We start from the raw sequence: 23,631 nt of genomic DNA on the forward strand, positions 1-23,631 counted from the left end.
CTTATTGTAAAATTTCTAATTGATTCAAATGAATCCATATTCTCAAAGGTAAATATTAGAAGTAAAACTTATTTAATATAGATAATAAAGTAGTCATCAACGATTAAATAAATAAGAATAATTACAAACCATGAAATAACTAAAACACCTAAAATATCTAGATTTATTAATTTAAAACAAACTCCCCAATCTTCAAATAGAATGTGATTGCCCAGAATTATCCACAAATAGTCCTCCATCATTCTGATTTTTTGTTTACACTGTCAGTGCCACTGAGTCACTGCGCTTTTTTGTTGTTTGATTTCAAATATCAGCCCTATTGTCCGTATACGTAATTGCATTGCAGTTAACTTGATCATTGTCGCCAACTCAATTTGATCAAGGCTATGGCTTGCTGGCTCATGATATAGAGAGATAGACTTGGCAATTGGCAGTCAAACTTTGACAACCCAGATGTCTCAGTATATACTTGGATCATGAGTCAAAAAGACTATCTGCACAGTTTTTTTTTAACCTTTTGGCTGCTGTTGGTGCTGTTTTTTTCTTTTCACTGAAGAGTTTTTTTCCCATGCATGATTTAGGGGCTAGCTAAATGGTCCATTAGCATGGACCTGCCACAAGGGACTTGGGTTAGGCTAGTGGATTCCCAGAGGGAGAAAAGGAGTACTGAAGCGTCAAGTAGAATTTCTCTCCTTATCCTTGTAAGAATAATGCAAAAGTACACACATTGAACGAAAATAATTAGACAGCAAGGAAAGTAAATGTACATTGTGGAAGAAGGAACTGAGAAAAGCAAATTCAGAACCTGGGACATGGAGGCCATGCACGTTGCTGCAACATGCGGTGCATGTGGCTCTGATGGTCCTTTTCTGACAATAATCTCCAGCGAGATGATGGATCAGACAAGGAGGAATTCAATGGAGCCGGCAGTATGTCCAGAAAACTCGTGTTAAGGATGGAATTCAAGAATGGCAGCACCGGTAGGAATTTCTGGCAACACATAACAGCAAGTGGAAGGCCAGACAGGCTAGGATTGTGATCTAGACCACCGTGTTCACTGACGATGCTCATGGTGGTGGTGGTGTGTGAGAAACAAACAGCTAGTGGAGGCAAGAAAATTGGGCCAGCATTGAGCCTTGTGCTGTGGTATGCATGACTTCGACGAAGTTCTAGTCCTGCTTCATTTGAAGAAAACTTTGGAAAAGAGAGGAACTGACCAAGTGATAGAAAATGAAGGATAGTGGGAGCCAAAGAGCAAGCAGTCAAAGGGTGCTGTTATGCAATCAGTGACTATTGAAGAAAAAGAGAAGCAGTTTGCAATAAAAACAGCAGCAGTAGAAAACTAGGGTAGGAAAGAGAGAGATTTGAAGAGAAAGGTAGAGGGAATCAAAGTGCACTGATACATGATGATGTAGAAAAAAGAAGATAGGAAGAAAGAAGAAAGGAAGAACGTAGGAGGGAGATTTGGGGGGAAAAAAGTTACTCCATTTTCATTCGAAATAACCAACCTTTTTACAACAATTCAATCCACTTATATACATAGTAATACTAAAATCATCTAACACAGATATTTACAATTCAAAACCCCAAATAAACATAACTAGTTGTATATCGCTTTATTCCCCCACTAGTATGAAATTAAACCACAAAAATTTGGGGTTTAGGACACAAGTCTTCAACCCCATTTCTCAGAATTGAACTTCGAAGTGGGTCAATTGATCCATCCAATAGACAGCTTCCTGTTTTGCATTTGTAAGACCACCAATATGGTGGCACAGGAAATGACAAGCTGTTATAATGGTAACTATTTCTTAGAGCTGTCTTTCCTTCCATCTACAGCATTGCTTATGACAAAAATGCCCTTGACAGTCATCATCTCCAAATCACCGATAAGGGAATTTTCCAAAGTATTCCTTTTGCTAGGAATGTAGCAGATTGGGGAACTTCATGCACTCTTTGACTTTTACAGGAATCTCTATAAGTTCCGTACCAAAACATCCTCAATGAACCAAATTGGGCTTTGGAAAATAATGGTGTTTTCTCTTAAATCTTTCTACAAAGCTCTCCTCAATGTGAACAAATTGCAACAAATCCCCATGGGTTCATATTTGGAGGACAGCAGCCCCCTTCAAAGGTCGCCTCTTTTGTTTGGGAGCCCACACATTTATTTTAACCCTTGACAATCTGCAGAAAGTGGGGGCTTATAGTCACAAATAGGTGTTTTCTTTGTGTGGCGGATGCAGAATCAGTCGACCACATTCTTCTCCACTGCCCCTGGACAAGGAACTTGCCGAATATGGTTCTATCTTTGACTGGTCCTTAGGTGGGGAGATTTGGTCTTGGAAAGGCATCAGAGCCACCAAGGAGAAGGCTTTGAACCTCATCCCTCTCGCCATCTTTTGGCATGCTTGGAAAGAAAGAGAGAAGAAAGCCTTCGAAGATACAGCTAGTCCACTTCAGATTTGCAAAGAGCAGTGGATTGCTGTTCTTTCCAGCTAGCTTAGTGGGCAAATTTTTAATGATATTAATGTAATCCTTGATGTTTGCAACACTCTACAGAGTGGTTGATGTTTTGTACCATGGGACAGCATCCCCTTCATGCCTTGCTAATATGACTTTCTCTTTTCTGATCAAAAAAGAAAAAAGGTAACTCTTTCTAAGGAAGATTTTAAACTTATTAAGACTTCATTATGCAGCCTTTTGAGGATTAACCTCTTGGTAAACTTGAGGAGTGATCCTAGTTAAGATAAGTGCAATACTTCAAACATCGAAAGTGAATATTAGATGCTATTTTGATCAAATCTACTTGCATTTGGGTATTTCACATGTAACAACAATGGATCATCTTCATTTAAATCATGACCTACATCAACTTTCTCCTCTGTTTTCTAGGAGGAAATCTCCACAAGCAACCTTGAATCCAATTATTGCAACTTGAAGAATTGATTGGAAATTGCAATTTGTTAATAAAATAAAAAAGAGGAACGAATAATTAGGCTCCAACACTCCTTTCTCACACGCACACACTCTACACCAGCCTAGAACTTAGCAAATATCCAACTTGAAAAGAATATATATAATAAAATTAATTTCAAACTTCATCAAAGATTAAAAAACACACGAGCCACCAAGGTTCGCATACTGACTGACAGAAAAGGTTTACAGTCTACAAAACCTTGTCTATTCTTGTGCGGCAACATAGATGAAGTTTTTGAGACAAGTTTCAACCCCAGTGCTCTTAAATTTTAATTTTGAACTCTCTGTTTTTTGGGTTCATTAAGAAGCCCACTTGAGCTAAGGACACATCCCATCCCCAATCCCTCATCCCAAGAATTGAACCTAGGACCTCTAAAATGGATGCACCATCAAAAAAACTGTTGGTCTGTTTCCTAGGGAAAGACTCATTTTAACTTGAGGTCCACATTCCAACAAATTTTAAATCTTCCGTTTGATCGGAAACATGATTTTAAAACCCAGACCTGTGTCCAACCCAGAGAAGACACCAAGTCAATTGGACTGGAGTGGTCGAACAGGTAATTTATATATATCACAATAGTAATTTAATTATACACCAATTTGAGATAATAAAAATGGTGGCCATATCGTCTATTAGCCAGTTAGAATAATTATATAATTACTAACACATTTAGATAAAATTTGTACTCAAAAAAATTTTTCTTTAACTTATTACTATTAGAAGTCAAACAAATATTGAAATATAATTTGTATTTGGCATGAAATTTTTATTCAATCAAAATATAAAACTTAATTTGGTGTGAATCCATATTTAATTGGGTGTGAGTTTCTCTCTTTATTTGTCGTTTCATGTGCAGTAGTTGCACTGAAAAAATGTGGACGTGGGTTCAAATCCTTGAATCTGCACTTTGCTCTTCAATATTTATTTTAAGTGTAACTGGCAAACTGGGTAAAGGAGCCAGATTGACCTGCAGCTGACCCTGCTCAGTCCAATTCAAGCCTTTCACAATATTTCCAGTTTGAAGGACATGACCAGACCAGCCTGGTGACTGGTTCCACTCGAACACAGTCGGACCGACCAGCCCAGTCTGATTTCTAAAATCATGATTTGAAATTTCATTGAAATCAGGAAGTATTGTGTATTTAAATGTTTAAACTTCGAAAAAAGGTTTCTGGAAGAGCTCAAAACAGATTTATTGAAGTTGAACCAAAATCCCAAATGCAAGGACTGCCACTGAAATCAGGAAGTATTGTGCATTTAAAATGTTCAAACTTTAAAAAAGGGTTTCTGGAAGGGCTTGAAGCAGATTTATTGAACTTGTGTCAAAATTCAAAACACAAGGACTTCCGTCAGTCATGCAGTCAGCAGGCAGCCAGAGTCCCCAATGCATTAAATCAGTTCTTTATATTCATAAAGACTTCTGTTTGTTATGCTCATAATATGACCCTGCTGCCCCGGAATGAGTATATGAAAAGGAAATGCAAACCCAAAACTAACCTAGTTGCTGTCGCGCCTACACGTGGAGCTAGAGGATCAACAGGCAGCAAGTGAACTCTCTCAGATATCCTAGGCAACAGTGGTTCCACAGAGGCAAAATCCCCAGATCTTGGCAAAAGCAATGTGCTACTATTCAATCTTAATTTGTTGATTTGGTGCTGCAGAGAAGAAAAGAGGGAAAAAGTATGCAAAATTATTCAGATATAATTAAAACAGCCCAATAAGAACCTTTCAAAACCAGAAGCAGGTAATGTGATATTATCCAAGGGGACAAAGTGTAAACCTTGGAAATCAACCCAGCAAGATATGCTCCCTTGTTGGCCCTATCTGCTCCTGATAACATGAACTGTAAAACAAAATAATTGCAAGATGAAATTGTTAAAGAATGAGTAGGAACAGAAGCGTCATGAATTCATACAGAAAACGGAAGCTACATGAAACAGAACAGCACAGAACTGTTAAAAAAGAAAGAACAAAAAGGATTAACATAAAACTATGCTGCACCTGATCAAGTACAGATATAGCAGCTGATTCCGGTAATTCATTGAGGCTAGTTATGGATTGGATGTCAATCTGCCAAACAACAAAGACCAATGTTTCAGAAATTATGCATAATAAAACATAGATAAGAGGAAGGAGTTATCCATTGGTATCCATGAAGGTTGCAATGTGAACAAGGACAATATGAGAAACAAGCACACCTCCACACCCACATGGAATCAGGTTTAACCAATATCCATGTATGCATGTGTGGATCTGTGCATCGCTCAAAACAAGAAGTTTGTCTGTGACGTATGAAGCACGACACACATACACTCAGCTAACCATTTTCAACCTTAGCCCATAATCAAAACTTTCTAAAAGGATTCAAAAGAGTTTACTCACTTCTCCAAAAAGGTTTTCTATGGACTTCATTGATGGTTTCTGTACATATGTGAGGTGCCTGTGCATGCTGGTTTTACAATGTTAATTTTACTTATAACTCAAAGTCTCAAATAATTATTGAGAAGTTTGGAGCTATTGTCTGGTACACTGCTAAAACTCTCTGGTTTATCACTGCAAATGTGCTATTATGTTTCTTGAGGAATGAGGATGCCACTTCATGCAAAATGCTGAGTTGGGATTATATTAAATTGCATGCTGTTTTCTAGGAAGGAAAAAATATATTTCTAGGGCTACGTTAAATCTTCCTTCAATCTGCACTTGAACAATGGGTTAGTTTTTCTAAAGAAGCAATTTCCTGATTTGCTGATGGGTTGTCAGTCTTCGGCCTGATGGAAAGGGGATCTCAGAGTATTTGTAAGGGTATCACGCAGTATTGGATGTGATTAGGTGGACAAAGGTGGGAAAGTTTCTGGAGTTAGAGTTGGCGATTTCTGTGAGACTGAAGGAATTTTGAAAGGAATCTGGAACCGCAGTTGCAGATGACTCTCCATATCCCAGATCGTGGAGTCAGGTGGTGCTGGAAGGCAAAAAGGGCAAAGGCGTGGATCGTGGTAGTCAACCTCTTTCTGGAAACAAGGTTTATGTTCGTTGGAGGGCAGCTTGTATGGGTGCTGAGATAAGGAAGATGTTTGAAGATAAGAGAGAATATCCTTGCAAGTCAGTGGAAGATTCTCATGCTAAGCTGGAGGTTTGGTGTAGTAATGAGGCAGAAAAGGAGGGAAAGAAATTGGGGGGGGTGGTTTTCAGATCCAGAAAGTGATAAATATTAGTGAGTTGGAAGGTTTGGAGGGAATTACTCTTTTTGATAATGATGGTCCAATTAACAATTTACAGCAAAGGAATGGAATTTTGCCCACACCGGTGGAGGTTCCTAAGAAGGAGTTAGAAGCTCAAGATCTTCTGGATAAATGGACTTAAAGTTGACTGATATTGGAGGAAATGAACTGCTCATGGATAGTTGGCAAAATTCGAAAGCTGAAGGATAAAAGGGAATGAACGAATTTGAAGAGCTCGATAAGTTATGATGGGAAGTGTTGAAATGGGGTTTCCTTGGTTAATATTGTCTAGTTTTATTCTGTGATCTAGCAAGACCAGCATTTTATATTTTTTTCTTTTTCATTTTGTTTTTATTTAGTGGACTTTGTCCGTGTTCATTGTATCTTCCCTTCTTTCTATCTAATATAGATTTTTTCTATCAAAAAAAATTTATTTAGATATTTTTCTTTCATAAAAAAAATATCTATTTAGCTCAATCTAGTACAAGTAATGTTTCATTAAAAGTAAAAAGGGACGTTGACACATGAAAGCAATACAAAATATATAACATACTGCCAAAAGGCCAGAGTCATGTCAGTTCATAGAATGGCTAGAAGGAGAAGATCCACCAATAGAAAGGCCTACAAACACATGTACATGAGCAGCATAAATTTGAGCTAATTTTAGACTTGGTTGAAATTCAAAAACAAGTTGTCTCCTAGAAGGATCCAAAAGGTCACAAATGCTTAAGATCTAACAGAAGTAGCTCCCTTGAGTTTAAAAAATGAAAAATAAAAAATAATGAAAGAAAGAAAGAAAGAAATACATACAGAAACCAAGTTTTATAGGAAAACTCCTCTATAAAAAGGAATGTCGCTTCTTGAGATTAGAAGTAAGGAAATGTTTTTAGACTTCAATGAAACAAGAGCTCATTCTGATTATTCATGCACTCAACTTATTTGCAAAATAAATGGAGTTTTTTAAGGCAATTGCATCCATTTGTTCCCTTCAAAATTTTGTTCGCACCTGAATTTTCTTAGTACCAAGTGGCTCCCAATTGGGATACAACTAAAAAAAAGTACATTACCTTTGAGTTGGTCGATGAAATTAAAATTCTGTATAATTCTTTCATTCTTATTGGGCCTATTCTAATATTCTATCCCTGCTTGAAGGATTTCTGGTTCATGCAGAACAAGAATATATAATGGTTTGACAATCATCAAACTAGAAACATGGATCCAATAGAGCTAACTAATCAACTTCATTAGCTTCCTGGTTAATGAAGTTTATTTGGAAGTTATGAATTTCAAACTGCATTAATGCATTTGAAATCTGTATACCCATGATGGGAAGCACACGCAGAGCAGAACATGGAACAAAACAAAGAGCAAAAAGCAATAGACAAAACCCCAACCGCCCAACCTAATCTGTTGCCAAGCAAGAAATCAGCAAACAACTTTGATTGTCAAGTTAGCTAAAGAATCCTCTAAGAGAACAAAGAACCATAGAGGACCTTAAGCCAGTGAGGTGGGACCTATAAATCATCAAAGATCATCTTATTTATTTTTTCCACATATCCCAAAGCAATCATGATGGAATAGCTACTTCCGTCAACCCAAAAAAAAAACGTAAAGGAATTGCTCTACATGATGCTTAGCAAAACTTCTTCGATAGCAACTCGAAGCCAACTTTGTAACAGTGAAAAGAAAAAGGGTCCAGAATTCATATGCTATCACAAATGGATAAAAAATTCATACTCTCTATACTTTTTACATATAGAAGACTAATCTGCTAATATTATGCCTAGGATGATGAATATATCGACAATGATAATCATTCATTGCACACAATCCAAACAAAAAGAGAAACACTATAGAGCAGACTGAAGGACTTCAGATCATCTTCCAGCATAACCCATGAGTGTTCTATTCTAACAATTACAACAAATCTTAAGTCCCACTAGGTGGAGTTGGCTACATGAATCCTTTTCCGCCACTTCACACAATCGAGGGCGTTTTCCTCCACTAGATTAAAAGCTATTAAATCCTTCCTCTCTATAATCGAGGGCGTTTTCCTCCGCTAGATTGCTATTAAATCCTTCCTCACTATCTCATTCCAAGTTATTTTAGGTCTTCACCTACCCCTTTTAATTCTAGAAACAATAACTTACTAACTCCTCACAAGTCACAGGTGTGCTACTTGGCCAGTGTTTCAAAAGCTCAAACCATCTAAGCCGCGCCTCCCTTTTCTGATCTTTTACCCGTGTTGTGCCCAGTTTATTGCAAACATGTTCATTATTTAATTTATCTTTTAACATTATATCACTCATTCACCATAACGTTCGCATTTCAGCAACTTTTACTTTTTGTACAACTTGTTTCTTAGTTGCCCAATATCCTAATACATTTAACACAGCTAGTCTTATAGCCGTCTTATAGAACTTTCCTTTTAGTTTTAAGGGTATTCTATAATGACACAACAAGCCGGAAGCACTCCATTTTACACAAACCTTTTAACTCTTATTTATCACATCCTCCTCAATTTCTCCTTCCGCTTGCATAATAGATCCAAGATATCGAAATCTACTAATGTTATTAATTTCTTGATTATTAAGTACAATCTCTTCAATATTCCTCCTTCCCTTACTGAAATTTACATTTCATATATTCTATCTTATTTCTACTTACCCTAAAACTTTAAGACTCTAAAGTTGTTCTCCATAGTTCTAACTTAGATTCCATTCCACTCCACTCCTACTTTCATCAATCAACATAATATCAACTGCAAACAATACACATATGAAACACTAAAGGATCTCGTTTTGAATATTCCCAGTAAGTTCATCAATCACTAAAGTAAAAAGACAAGGGCTCAAAGTAGAACCTTAATGTACACCAATTGTGATCAAAAATTTTCTAGAATCTCCTCCTACAGTCCTAACACTAGCAATTACTATCTTACACATATCCTTAATAACCTCAGTATATCTATTGCATACTTCCTTTTCTAAACATACCAAAGAACTTCCCTAGGTACTCTATCATAGGCTTTCTCTAGGTCAGTAAAAACCATATGCAAGTCCCCTCTTCTTTTCCCTAGACTTTCCATTAATCGTGGGTCCGCCCCTTCCCCAGACCCCACATACATGGGACATTTGTGCGTCGAGCTGCCCTTTTTTTCTTTTAAAAGAAAATTAGCTTTCGTTGTTGATCTCCAAAGTCTCAAGCACAAAATCAAGTTCATTCTCTAAAACCATCGTTTCTAGTCTTTCTTAGTTCAATTACTCTTTCCCACAATTTCATCATATGACCCATAAGTTTAATTCCGCAATAGTTATTACAATTTTGAATATTGCCTTTGTTGTATATAGGTATTAACGTGTTTTTCTTCCATGCCTCTGACATTTTCTTGGTTTTTATAATAGTGTTGAATAGATTTGTTAGCCATATAATTCCTTTACCTCCTAAACATTTCCAACTTCCATTGGGATGTTATCCACTCCTACAAATTTCCCACTTTTCATCTTTTTTAAAGTCATCTTAACTTCAATGGCTCTAATTTTGTGAATAAATATAATATTTTGAGTCTTTTCCTCATTTGTCACTTCTAAGCTCAAGCTTTCAATTTGGTTTTCATTAAACTTATTAAAGTATCTCCGCTACCTCTATTTTAAGTCATCTTCTTGAATCAAGACATTATTATTCTTGTCATTTATATACATTACCTGAATCTTTGCACTTTTTTTCGCTAGCTCTAGCAAGTTTATATATATGTCTCTTTCCTTTCCTTTTGTATCTAGTCTAGCATATAGAGTATCATAAGCTCTATATTCAGCTTCACTAATGGCCTTCTCTGCATTTTTTCTTGTCTCTTTATACTTTTCAAGGTTTTCTATGTTTCTACAATTTTCCATGTTCTATACCAATTTGCTTTTTTCTTTACGGTTTTTTGGACATCTTGATCCCACCACCAACTTTCTTTACTACCCAAGGATCTGCCTCTGGATTCACCTAAAACCTCTTTTGCTATCTTGTTTATATTGTTAACCCTCCTATTCCACAAAGTATTCACATCTACCTTCTCTCCTATAGTCTAATCACTTTCTTTGATCATTTTATCTTTGAATTTTACTATATTTACTCCTTTCAGGCTCCACCACCTAGTCCTCTTGCATTAATTTATGATGCTCTTTCTCTTTCATTTTTTTAGTACATATATCTAATGCTAAGACTCTATGTTGTGCAAACTTTCACCTGAATAAAATTAAAATCCTTAGATGATAGATGATCTTCGTTCGAAGTTAAGAAGAAGTCCATTTGGCTTTTATTTTGCCCACTCTTGAAAGTTATTTAGTGTTCTTCTCTTTTCTTTTTCTTCTAAAAAAAAGCGAGTATTCAATATAACCAAATCGTAAGACACGGAAAAATCTAAAATTGCATCACTAGACTCATTTTTATCTCCATATCCATGGCCTCCATGTATCCTCATTGTCCTTTTTCCAATGTATCCATTCTTGATTTTTATGATCCTATCCCCTATTCTTTTACATCTACAACATTATCTTTTAGGTCTTTGTCTACAATAATTCCCACCCCATTTAATTGTTTCTCTTCTTTTATGTACCAAAGTTTAAATCCTGATCTTCAATTTTTATAGCTTTCTCCCCGATCCATTTAGTTTCTTTAATGCCTAAATTCATTTTTCTTATGATCATTGTATCCACTATCTCCATGCTTTTGTCTGTAAGTGTCCCTATATTCCAAGTTGTTAATCTAATCCTAGTTTTCCTATGCTAACTTCTTAACGCTCTCCAGTCTAGAATGACCTAGCCCACCTTTGTTCATTTTCACTGCACCCAGGAGGTATAAGTGCAATGTGTTACTCGCAAGGGACGTCCCAGTGAATATTTAGTAAGGATTCAAGTAATAAAGATTTAACAAGTTTTACGCTAGTTGTCAACTACCTAACGCAACAATTACTCTTTTATCCAATATTGGGACCGAATTGTGCTTTCCTACTAAGAGATAAAGAAATGGATAACTACAACCTAGTCATCCTTGAGACGTACCCTCCTTTCAAGAATATGTTTTTAAGAAGCCAACAAGGAATCCACTTTCAATACTAAGAAGCTCACAAAAGTGTAATTCATGTGCATCCTACTCAAAATAAATAGCGCCTATTTGCCATCATTTCAGTTTTAAGTTTTAGTACAACGAAGAAACAGATTATGAAAATGTGTTTGCTTTCATTGCCAAGTTTGTGTTCTAGTGTCAATTTTCAGCTTTTTTTTAAAATTGAAAACCAGATTTTTTTGGTTCTCAATAGTCTTGACAACTAGTTGCAAACAATGATGTTTGGAATTACCTTTTGTGGATTAAATCATTCATTTTATACATAATTTTTAGTTAAAAATTAAAATAAAATGATCGTATGAATTAAAAACCAAATTTTAAAAAATCCATAAAATTTCAAAAATTTTAAAAAGTAATAATAAAGGTCATTTTTTAAAAATTTATTTTTATCCAATTTTCATGCACAATAAAATTATTCTCACAAAGTGAATTCTAAAATATAATAATTAAGCAAAATAATAACTAATAATGTGAATATTTATTTTATTATTTTAAATTTGAACTATTTTGCACTCGTATTATTTTAATTATATTTTTATATTTGTTATTTGATTCAAGGACAAAAATTTGGATTTGTACAACCAATTTTATAACTTCAAGCCTTTAATAACCATACCTATATCACTTCCCAACCCCTTGAAAAATTTCTTTGTTTTACGCCACTAACCACTCTATGAAAGAGCTTATTATTACATTCCCAATCCCCTATCTTAACCCATATCAGCCTAGTCTTCATCCCCAACTAGTATCCTCCCCTAATAGAACCTTCTCAACCTCATTCAACTATTAACCCCTTCTCTTGACTAAATCCTTCGGAAGGGAACCATCCTACTCCAACTTATCTATTACCTACTACACAAAAAATAGCCCTCTTCCCAATTCCCAAATCACCAAACACCTCAGCAAAGCTTTCAGTTCTTCTTTTGTATCTCTAACTTCTTCATAAACCAACCCCTCTCCCCCATGTCTCCCCAAAAGGGGGAAAAATACCCATACTCTCTAGATGCAACTCTAGAGCCGCCAAGCTTCTCACTAAATGATCTTCTCAAATTAAAAGCCCCTTTGCCCCCCAAAAAAATACCAATTAAGATTTATGAGAACACCAACCATGAACTGTAAAGAGATCCTCCAAAAAGGCCTCAAAACTCATAAACATACGTGAACCACCTTTGACCTCCCCCTTCCACATAAAAAAGAATCAACACGGAAAATACAACCATACAAGCCTATCGACCTTTAATGGAAACCTAGTGCCCCAAACCATACCGCCATAGGCAAAAATAAACCACTCCCAATCCTCAAATTTAGACTCACAAATACTCCAAATTAGTAGCCCATCAACTTATATTCTAGGTTCTAATTCGAAAATCTCTCCTATTCTAGTACCTTACTATCCCCTCCCTTATTACCTTAACCCCTCCACCCCGCCCCACAAAAAAAAAATAATTAATTAAATAAAAAATGGATGCACCTTACTGACCACTAGAACTCGCTAATATAAAGCCCAAGCCATCAAACACCACCTATGGGTCCCAATTGTGCCTTTCACCCCTCAATGGTTCTGCAGTAAAGATTCCCCTATAAATTTAGATCTCCTTGGAAATGTAGCAAACTTGATTCATTACAATCCACCTCAGGTATACGTAAAATGCCCTCACTAGAATCAACATCACATCAAAACTAAGAAATCATCCACAGTTACTTGCAAACATGTGAGCAAGAATGAGGAAACAAAGAATAAAGAAATCATCAAAACAACTGTGAAGAACCAAAATACCCTCCTTATCAAGGCTTTCAATTTTTCCTGCAAAGCCACCTCCAGGATCAATACCAATCTTATCAGAAAACAAAGCACTAGCTAAAGCACCAACAGCCAAACATGTGCTTGTCTGAACCATTTGCCAATCATTTTTATCATTCTTTACAATTTATATCCACCATCCTCTACAAAAATATTAGATTCAAGAAAATAAACAATTGGGCAATCAGGATGAAGTCATTCTCGCAATTTTAAAAGCTTATCCAATAATAAATCATCCCCGTTTTTGCCCTTTGCCCTTTCTTCTCTAATCTGGAAAGCTAAAGCTCCTTCTAAGATCAAAAACTTTGTTTGGACTGCTATCCTTGAGAAAATAAGTACCAATGATTTACTTCAGAAGTGAAAACCTAGCAAGACCCAGCCTCTCAATGTTTGTGACCTCTGTTTTGTGAGTGGCAAAACTGCTCTTGCTTGTGTTTACATTGCCCTGCCTCTAGAGATCTTTGGAATAAGTTGTTTGGCATATTTGGTGAAAATTGGGTGTGCCTAATTTCTTTGGCGTGTTTTTGTTTTCTTATGTTTGGAGGTTTAGGTAGGAGGAAAGAAAAGGTAGTTTTGTGGCGTTGTGCTAATTTCGATATTATTTGGTGCGATTGGAAAGAAACACTAGGATCTTTAAAAGTGTTGGCACTTCCAGTAGAATATTTTTTGAGTAGAGTGTCTTCCTTGCATCCCATTGGTGCTCTGCAAATGGATTCTTTCGGCATGTTTCTTTGGAAGACATGTAGCTGGATTGGTTGGTGTTACTTTATTAGATTTGTCTTGTATATTTACTTTTCTTTTGATTAGCTCCTTTCCTTTTATGAATGACTAATGGGAGGATACCTTGTTCACCCTCACATTTACTTTTTTATTGTTTTTTACTGCACACATTTCTTCCTATAATACAATTTTTTTATCCCAAAAAAATAAAATCATCGACCCCTTCAATGTACTCGTCCATATCGGTGTCAGCATCAGAAATGATTCACTTCCATAAAAACTCCTCGTCTTTATCATCACCTACAAATGAAGTCGTAGCATTATCAACATCCATGGGTTATGCATATTGGTCCTAAGATTCTTTGTAAACTATGATTTCCTTGCCAATGCCTGCTGCAAATCAAGAAATTTTTTTCTTTGCCAGCAGATCCAAGCAATCTTCAAATCACTAACCACCAACTTAGAATGCATGGGTTGCAATTACTAAAGGTTGTAAGTATCCTCAGCCAGATCACTTTCAGCCCTCCTCAAAACACATCATATGAGTCATGGAGATCATCCTATTACCTAACTCGCTCTCATTCTATCCTAAGGAAGCAAGTTCAAAGATTTGGGACCCCACTGTCAACAGATTTGAAAGGAAGCTTGTTGGGTTGGAAAAGGAATTATCTGTCATGAACCTCCACAACCATTTCCCAAGAAGGGCTTTATTTAAAGTGCGGAGGGACTTCAACCCAAACCTCCTGAACAAATGGGTTGTTTCACCATGATCCATTTAACAAGATGGAATAAGAATTCCGCCCCCAAGCTCCCCCCAAACAAACATCCTTCGAATTCCTTCAAGTGTTTTGGCAAGTAAAGCAAAGCCAATAATGGAAGGAGGGATGTGAAATAGACGAGACGATTTGTCAAGGTACTTCTAATATGAGTAAGCCTACCGCCTTTTGACAAGAAGTTCCTTTTCCATCTTGTTGATCTTTCTTCTAACTTCTCAATAATGGGGTCCCACACTTCTCCATCTTTGAACATGACTGCAAGAGGAAGCGCAAGGTAATTGATGGGGAAAGTTCCCATCTTACAACCCAAAAGGCCAGCAAGGAAAGGTCTTCCTAAACCATCGCCAATTGGGATAAGTTCACTTGTTTCCAAGGTTTACTTTCAATCCTAAAACAACCTAAAACCCTGCCAAGATGCATCTTAGCATGAGGATGTAAAGAGGATCACCTTCACAAAAAATGATAGTATCATCTGCGAACAAGAGATGTGACACTTCCATGGACCTCCCATTCCTTCCCACTTTGAGACCTTTAAGAGGCCCTCTTTTAGTAGCTTTGTTCAACAGGAGGTTCAATGCCCCCATCACCACAATGAACAAAAAGGGAGATAATGGATCCCCTTGTCTCAATCCTCTATAGGAGCAAAAGAAATCAAAAGGACAGCTATTTATAAGCACGAGAAGCTTAGAGTATTGATGCATTGAGCAATCCAACTAGACCAACGCTCGCCAAAGCTCATTTTTTTCTCAGACGATAAAGGAACTTCCAATAGACATGGTTGAAGGCTTTCTCCATGTCAAGCTTACACACCACACCACTTTTTCCTTCCCTCTAATAGGAATCCACAACTTCATTAGCAATGAGGGCAGCATCCATGATTTGTCTTCCAGCCATAGAGACATGCTCATATTGCCCAATGACTTCCAAGAATGACGCTTTTGATCCTTGTAGCTAGTACTTAGCAACTATCTTATAAATGCTTCCCGCCAAGCTAATTGGACAAAAGTCCTTGATGTTAACAGCCCCCGATTTATTTGGAATCAAGGTTTAAAATGTGGATTAATGCTGCTCACAAATCTATCTAATCTAAATAATTCCTCAAAGTTGTTGATAAAGTCCTACTTGAAAACATCCCAACTTGATTGAAAGAAAGACAGAGATAAACCATCTGGACCAATGCTTTGTCCCCATTGCAATCTCTAATGGCTTGAAGAATTTCTACTTCTTCGAAAGGTCTCTCAAACCACTCCGCAATGGAAGATTTTAGAGATCCAAAAATGATGTCACCCACCATAGGCCTCTAGTCTTCGAATTCATAGTAAAGAGTTTATAGAACTCTCGAATGCCCTTTCTGATTTCCTCTTTGTCTATCAAGGTGTTCTCCTCAATGTCAAACTGGAAACAGTGTTCAATCTATAGTGGGCATTCACCATCCGATGAAAGAATCTAGTGTTTGGATCACCCTCCTTGAGCCATAAAGCTCTAGACTCCTATCTCCAAGAAATCTCCTCAAGGTCGATAATCTCAGTTAATTATTTCTTAAGCAACACTCTTTGGGCCATTGATGTAGCTCCTTCTCATCAATATTCTTGATACCATTAAGAATAGCAATCTTTTTGTCTGAATATTTCCTAAGGTACTTCTGTTTTGCATTTTTATTTTCTTTCAACCCTTTCAATTTTGAAGCTAGCCATAACCTAGCTTTCCCCTTCATCTAAAGCGTGGACCACTAGGGTTTAACAATGTCTCTGAAGCCATCGTGCTTTAGCCACATGTTCTCAAAGTGGAAAGGGGTCTGCTCCCATTTAACTCCTCTTGTATCAATAAGAATAGGAAAATGATCTGAGGTGGGCCTAGGAAGGAGCCTCTAAGTAGCTTCAGGGAAGTGAGTTTCCAAATCTACCAAAATTAAAAATCTATCAATTCTCGAAAATGAAGGCACCTCTCTAGAGTTAGACCATGTGAAAATTCCACCCATGAGAGGAAGATCAATGAGAGTATTCACATTAATAAAGTCTAGAAGCTCTCTTATGCAACTATTCTCTGAGCCACCCCCACTTCTTTTATTAGGGTAAGCCACCAAGTTGAAGTCTCCTCCAATAACCCAAGGTGCATCCCAGTGGCTAATAATCTCTAAAAGCTCAGTCCAAAAAAGTCCTTCACTTAGGCCCTAGACCCTAGTGAGAACGCACGGGAAGTTGTCATCCAAATTTTTAAACAAGCGCGAGACTAAGTAGGAAAGACCAAACCACAAGCCTCCTGCCCCCAAAGATCTCTAACTTAAAACTGATCCATTGTCCCCTTTTTGGTTCCTTGCATGCAAACAATATCAGCTCTTCCATTCCTTGAGAATGATATGATTAGACTCCTTCTAGAATGGTTGTTGAGCCCCCTCATGTCCGCAAAATGAGTTTTCTCGACATGATTTAACAATGTAACCTCGCCACCACTATATTTGAGCTTCACCCTACTCTATCGTAATCCACAAAACATTCCAACAGTTTTAGCTCTCTATTGGTGTCCAATTTCTTGATGCTGCCCAAAAGATTTTAAGAATTAGTTTATGCCTCCTCTCCTCTTTTTCTCAATCTCCTCAAACAAACTCAGAGCCCTATAGTCAAAGCCACCAAAAGATACACCTATGGCTTTGCTGACCACTTCATCTTTCTTAGACTCACGCTCATTAAAAGTACTTTATCTAATCTCCTAGTTTATTTCATGTTTTTTCCCCATCCCCCGTTTAGTAGTACAGACATACGAAGGTATCAAAAGAAGATTCCTTTGAGGGAATACAGGCAATGTTTTTTAAATATCATCTTGTTAGATGAGGGGTTGTTAAACAACCCATGCAAAAGGGAGGTTTAGGCTTTAGATCCCTTCTCATTTTCAATAAAGTGCTTTCGGGGAAATGGCTTTGGAGATTCAAGACACGGAAGAATCAGTTCTGGAGGGAAACCACTGCTGCCAGGTATGGGCTCCATCATAATGGTCGGGCCTCAAAAGAGTTGAAGGAAGCCTATGGTACAGGTGTTTGGAGGTACATCAAGAGAGGATGGGAGAAATTCTTTTCTCTCATATAGTTTCATGTGGGGAATGGAGAGGATGTGTTCTTTTGGCATGATATCTGGTGTGACAAGTCCCAGCTCAGCACTATTTACCTTCTATCTTCAGGCTAGCATGTGACAAAGATGTCCTCATTTCCAAGCACCTAGAGTTCACACTAGTCAGGGGATGTTCTGGAATATTCCCTTGATTAGGAAAGCTTTTGATTGGGAGTTTCATACTCTTAACAGATTTCTACAGAAGGCTTAACAAAATCCAGTGCCAGCCGCCAGGCCACCTCCAACAAGCCCAAATGGGCTTTGAACAAGGATAGAAACATCAGTCAGAACTTACTGTAAACACCTTAGGTCCCCTGACGAGTGCACCTGCAATTTAACTAGGAAAATCATTTGAAAACTGCAGGCCCCGTTAAGGTTGCTTTTTTCACAAGGGAGGCAACTCTTGGGAGGATCCATACCATTGGAAACCTCCAGAAAAAGGGCTTACCTATCTTGAATTGGTGTTTTTTATGCCTGGAGCATGCTGAAACAGTTGAGCACATCCTTTTGCACTGCTTGAGCAAAAAAGAGTGGAACACTGCAGCTACAGGGCTCCGAAAAGGAACTGCTCAAACAAGGAAAAAAGTCTCTTTCTCGCACCCACTTGCTACTTTCTGGGCAGTGTGGAGGGACAGGAACAGGAAATCTTGCGAGGGAATGGTTCCAATCCTTCAGGCCATCATTGCCTGTTGGATAACTATGATTTCTAGTCAGCAAAAGTGGTATGGTTGGGAGTGAGTTCTTTGTAATCCTTGATTTCCTTGAAACCTTAAAATGACCGCTGCGTTGTTTTATGTCGTCTCCATTGTGCTCAGGTGGCATCCCCTTAATGCCTTCATCCTTCAATTAATATTATTTTTTCTTGCTAATAAAATTATAAAAAAAATAGAGTTATTTTGATCATGTTCACCACCTGCATGGCCTTGAATTTCCACGAAATTGTAGAAATTTCCGTAAAAATTTCTTATTTCTGTCACCCTCAAAATCGAAATGACAGTCGATTTCCATTTTACATAATTTCCATCGAAATTTCAACAAATCATCCAAAATTTATCGAAATCTCAAAATTTTAGCTAAACTTATCGAAATCTTAACTATAGAATGAAATTTCCTCGGAATTCAAATGAGAGATTTAGGAGCGAAATGAAATTCCTTTCTCAATTTTTTTTATTTTTTATTGAAACAAAAATATTATAACAAGGGCTTTTGAAATTATATGAAAAAATAAACTTACCAAAACATTTTTTTATCTAACTATTCATGTCTAAATTATCATTATTTGAATAAAAAATACTATTTAAATGATTTAGGAATTTAATTTGTATCAACTGAATATGTTTAATGCACATTATCTTACAAATATGTTTGATACACAAATTATAGTACAACTTTTCCACCTCATACACAACATAGATGTATTTAACTTGTGATATATTAGTCCTAAAACTTATATTATTACATCTATTAACCATTTCTAAGGTTCAATAAAAGAATTCCACACTTTACTACTTATTTCCATAATTTTTTCAAATTGAAATTGAAAATTCCATACTTTTGGAGCTTCAAAATTTGAGTCGAAATCGAAATTTAGGACCTTGACCACCTGAACCTACAAGAGGCGGCTACTCAAACTTTGCATCTCCAGTTGCCACTGCATTACAACCCACAAGGATGATCTAGAGACGAAGATCAAAGATATGTTGGGGACACTTGTTTTCAAGCTCGCATCCTCCTAACCCACTTCCTATCAACTCCTAAAAACACATAATCCATCTGCAAGAACCTTCTTCCAAGATAATAAAAAATAACCTCCGTCTTGAAAATTCAGTAATACAAAGTGAAAGCTTGGTATCACATAATAACTCAATATTGAAAATCTCTCTGTCAGCCTTTCTGATGCGACAGAACTGCTTCTTCACTTTGATCAGCAACAAAAATGATCACTACCCAGCAACTTCTCCTAATCATTAGCAACTGCATGGTTGTAATCTCTCTGATTCCAATATTGTGTGAGGTAGCACATCTCCCCAAAATCCTCAAACTGTTACTGAAGACATGAAAACTGCTCAGCACTGCAACTTTCTAACCTTCCCTTCCTTCACCATTCCTCTATCTTTTATTTTCTTTGCCATACTTTATTTAGCCAAAAAGCCAGGCAGAGGAAGCAATATGGAAAATAATACTCGAGCAATCCATTATCCGTAAGACATTTGTCAAAAATGCCATAGTTAGGAGACACAATCCAATCAATTTTTGATGGTCAAAATTCATCACATGCTTTACTCAATAACCGAACACATGCTTTATCAAGATTTCTCTCCTTATGGAGTCATAGAAGATACCTTCTTGTCTCATACAACATAAGATACAACATAAGATTTTAGAGCTCCCATTCAATTGCAAAGGGATGCAATCAACCCCTACAATAAGAGCACCTCAAGGATAGACAGTATATTATGGTAGTTAGTTTAAAAGCATAAAGAATTTTGTGAGTTCCTCAATGTTCCCTCGACCCTCAGTTTTCAAATGGATAGAAACACCCAACCTCCACTGCATAATGCTCACGATCATTCTCACTCAGCCAACGAGGGGAAGAAGATAGGTTTGACTTAAAAACAGAACTGAGTTTTAAGATTTAGCACCAGTTTATATGACATGTACCCACGATGAAAATAAGGAAGTTTATTTTGCAAAGAACCTTGGAGGTGAATTAAAATGTGCACTCGTGGGGTTAAAAAATGCTGCACTAATGCTTGTGCTACATCTTTGGGAGGAAGCCACTTAAGCTAGCCAATAAGTCTTCGAAGAATTTTCATGTCGACCAGGGAAATAAAACTAAAATACAAATATAATTGCAAAAAATAAAATAAAAATACTAAATATGCACTTTTCATACGATTGACTTTGTGAGTTTCCCTCCTAATGGCCCTTTGCAACCACCCCATGATTTGTCTCAATGTGTCCAGAGAAATTAAACTAAAATATAAATACAATTGCAATATCAGTAATCAGTCTTTATATACTGATTTTTCTTCAGAGACAATATTTCAACTTTAAATGTATATGAAGCTAGGCCACAGAATCACAGCAATAATAATACACTTTAAAAAATTTTAAAAATAAATCAAAATAAAGAAAATTATCTGAACTCTCAAGGCATAAAAATCAAATTGTTGTGAGGGTTTTCATATCCACACAGCACTTGGTCACTAAGCTGACCCTAGATAGCAAGACATTGGCCCTAAAATGGACAGCCAAGGAAGTGTAAAAATTAAGTCAAGCCCAAAACCCATCATGTATTAATATAGATATAACAATAAGGCATAAATTATCAATAGCAGTTATACGAATAAAGTAGTATCTAGTAAACCACGTGGAAATTGACAGTAACTTACTATCACTGTTCCATGCTTAAATTTCTAAGGCCTAGCAGGCTACCATTAACTCATAAACTAACAACAATCAACATTCCAGCCAGAGAACTGTATCAGGAAGGTTGCCAGGAGCAGTCTGCTCCTACTCTTTAGCACCAACCTCCAAAATGCTCAATGCTGACAAGATCTTATTATCGCAGCCAATCAAACATTGGAAGCTGGTGCTGTTCAAGTTCCCCACTTATCGATGAATCTGTTCCAGTTTCCCACTTATCCATGCAAAATAATTCATCAGGCATTTAATAAATCAAATAATATGGCAGTACCAGACAGTAAATTCCACAGCCAAACCATAAGGACTTACGTCAAATCGAGTGCCAATGCCAAGGCGAAAGATCCGAAATAAACGCTCTTTAACAGCGAAAGGTAATGAGACAAAAGCAGCTTCATATGGATCTGTAGCATCTGGCTCCTGCAGATCATAATTTAAAAGTCAAAACAATCATAACAAAATATGCAACAAACACAAACAAATATGTAACTTGTTCCTTTGGAAAATCCAGAATTCCTGCTCCTCTAACTATCTCCACAAAACTTAAAAAATCCACCAACCATCATCGAAACCCCAGGATATTAATAATATCATAATAACTATACCTCATGCGACCAAAAAGGTTAGACAAAAGGAATAAATAGAATCCTGCAAGAGTAAATGCAAAGCTAACTTTGTGTATACCATGTAAAATATTGCAGACCAGGACAAAAACCAATATGGACATCAAAAAAAAAAACAGCTTCTTTATTTTACTATCATTATAAGATGTGGATTCAATTCTTCCAAATACATCTACAATTATTTGATGCTTATGCACTATTTTGGCATGATAATAATTGAAGACTAGAAGTAGAAATGATCAAATGTAAGATACTTCCTTTAATTCCAAAAAGCCATAAAATAGAAACAAGCACTAACAACATAATGAAAGAAAATATTTTTGTGATATATATATATATACCAAGAAATTCTATTAAAAAACAGTCACTTTCAAAGCACTTCTGCAGAAAATACAATATCTTTTCAATTATTAAACCTAAAGAAGCAACAACATATGCGCACAATAAAGAGGTCTAAGTACAAGGATGTGTTTACACTACGTCTTTGTAATTTAGGAAGCCTCCAAATTCTCAAGTTCACATACTTCCACCTTTACAGAAACACAAAACCCACCTCTATTGAATGCTTCAGTTTTAGACCTGTTGATGTAAGACGACCAGAAGTATTGCTTACAGGGTCAGCCTTCAAATGTTTGGAAATGCTCAGATTCTTAGGCTTAGCTTCAGATTCATCACGAGCTCGTTTCCCCCTTTTGTCGAAGGGCTTTGCAATAGCCACCTGTTGGCCCACAAAATGTTCATCTGACTTCAATTTAACGTGAAAAGAAATGTAGCACTCAATATAGTGTAAACCCATAAGCAAGCCTACTGAATACAGCCGTAGGGTTAATAAATGAGTGCAAAGTACTTTTTATAGAAAAATGAATGTAAAGTACTTTTTTATAAATAAAAAAAAATGTGTAAAAAACTTTAAAGGACTATATGTGAATGTGAAAAATTCACTGTCCAATTAAACATCCTATCATCACCAAATAGCCACTAAAAAATAATTAAACCATCAACATTTACAGCTAGACAGAAAATTATTTAAAGGGAAATAATTATACTTGAAATTCAATCTACAAATGAGCTAACCATAACCAATAGTTAACAAGCAAGAAAAAATTAAAAGTAATTATGTCAGACAGTCTTAAATATATAACATGCACATATGCAAATCATTAAAAATCTAAGTGAAAAAATAAATAAAAGAAATCTAAGATTCTCCAGCAACATGAGAGTACAAAGGATTATGAAAAGTTTCTATGAGGACAATTTGGATACCAAAAAAGCGTGACAGATAAATGTCACTTCTACACAGTGCAGAATTTTCCTCAAGCTAAGATGCATGCAATGGCCGGGTAAAGAAGATCAATCCAGGTGAAAAAAGAAAGGATTATAAAAAATGAAGAAAAAATAGGAAAAGAATATGTGAAGGAGAAAGAAAAAGAAAGAGAGAAAGAGTGGTAGTGCAAAATTTTACTCGAGCCAAAGAACATTTAAAGTGCTGATTCAAGAAGAATTCCAGACTCCAAACAATAGAAGTAAAATAAAAGAACAGCTCAGAAGAAATCAAATGAAGAAAAAAAAAATGGTGAGAGAAAGAGAAGAATATGAAGAAGAGGGGAGTAAGGTGGGGGGAAGAGGACCCACCAGAAGCAGAAGAAAACCTTAAAATACATAATTGAAAAAAACAATGATATCAGATGTCAATCTCTTAACTTATGGCAATGTCATATATAGTGTTATGCCATCTAAGTTGTCAGTTCCTATCAAGTGAAGACTCAAGCTGGTGAGGGCAATCCTGACATCACAAGGACCAGTAAGCAGTAACCAATCATAAAATAAAAATAACTGAAAGAAAATCAATATCAAGACTAAATTAGTACTTTTACATT

The 23,631-nt window shown here is 36.4% G+C and overlaps 1 protein-coding gene across 2 annotated transcripts in view; it reads right to left on the reverse strand.

The window, feature by feature from the left end:
- Positions 1-23,631, reverse strand: part of LOC131160001 (uncharacterized) — a 71,653-nt gene that overhangs the window by 9,737 nt on the left and 38,285 nt on the right. For both annotated transcript variants that reach the window (XM_058115275.1, XM_058115286.1), the window contains exons 13-17: positions 22,308-22,472; positions 21,444-21,551; positions 4,979-5,047; positions 4,758-4,820; positions 4,475-4,632 (exon numbers count right to left, since the gene is read on the reverse strand). In XM_058115275.1, coding sequence (XP_057971258.1) covers positions 4,475-4,632; positions 4,758-4,820; positions 4,979-5,047; positions 21,444-21,551; positions 22,308-22,472 — 563 coding nt within the window. The remainder of the gene's footprint in view (positions 1-4,474; positions 4,633-4,757; positions 4,821-4,978; positions 5,048-21,443; positions 21,552-22,307; positions 22,473-23,631) is intronic.

Source organism: Malania oleifera, chromosome 1, assembly GCF_029873635.1.
Source record: "Malania oleifera isolate guangnan ecotype guangnan chromosome 1, ASM2987363v1, whole genome shotgun sequence".
In the NCBI taxonomy this organism is placed as follows: domain Eukaryota; kingdom Viridiplantae; phylum Streptophyta; class Magnoliopsida; order Santalales; family Ximeniaceae; genus Malania; species Malania oleifera.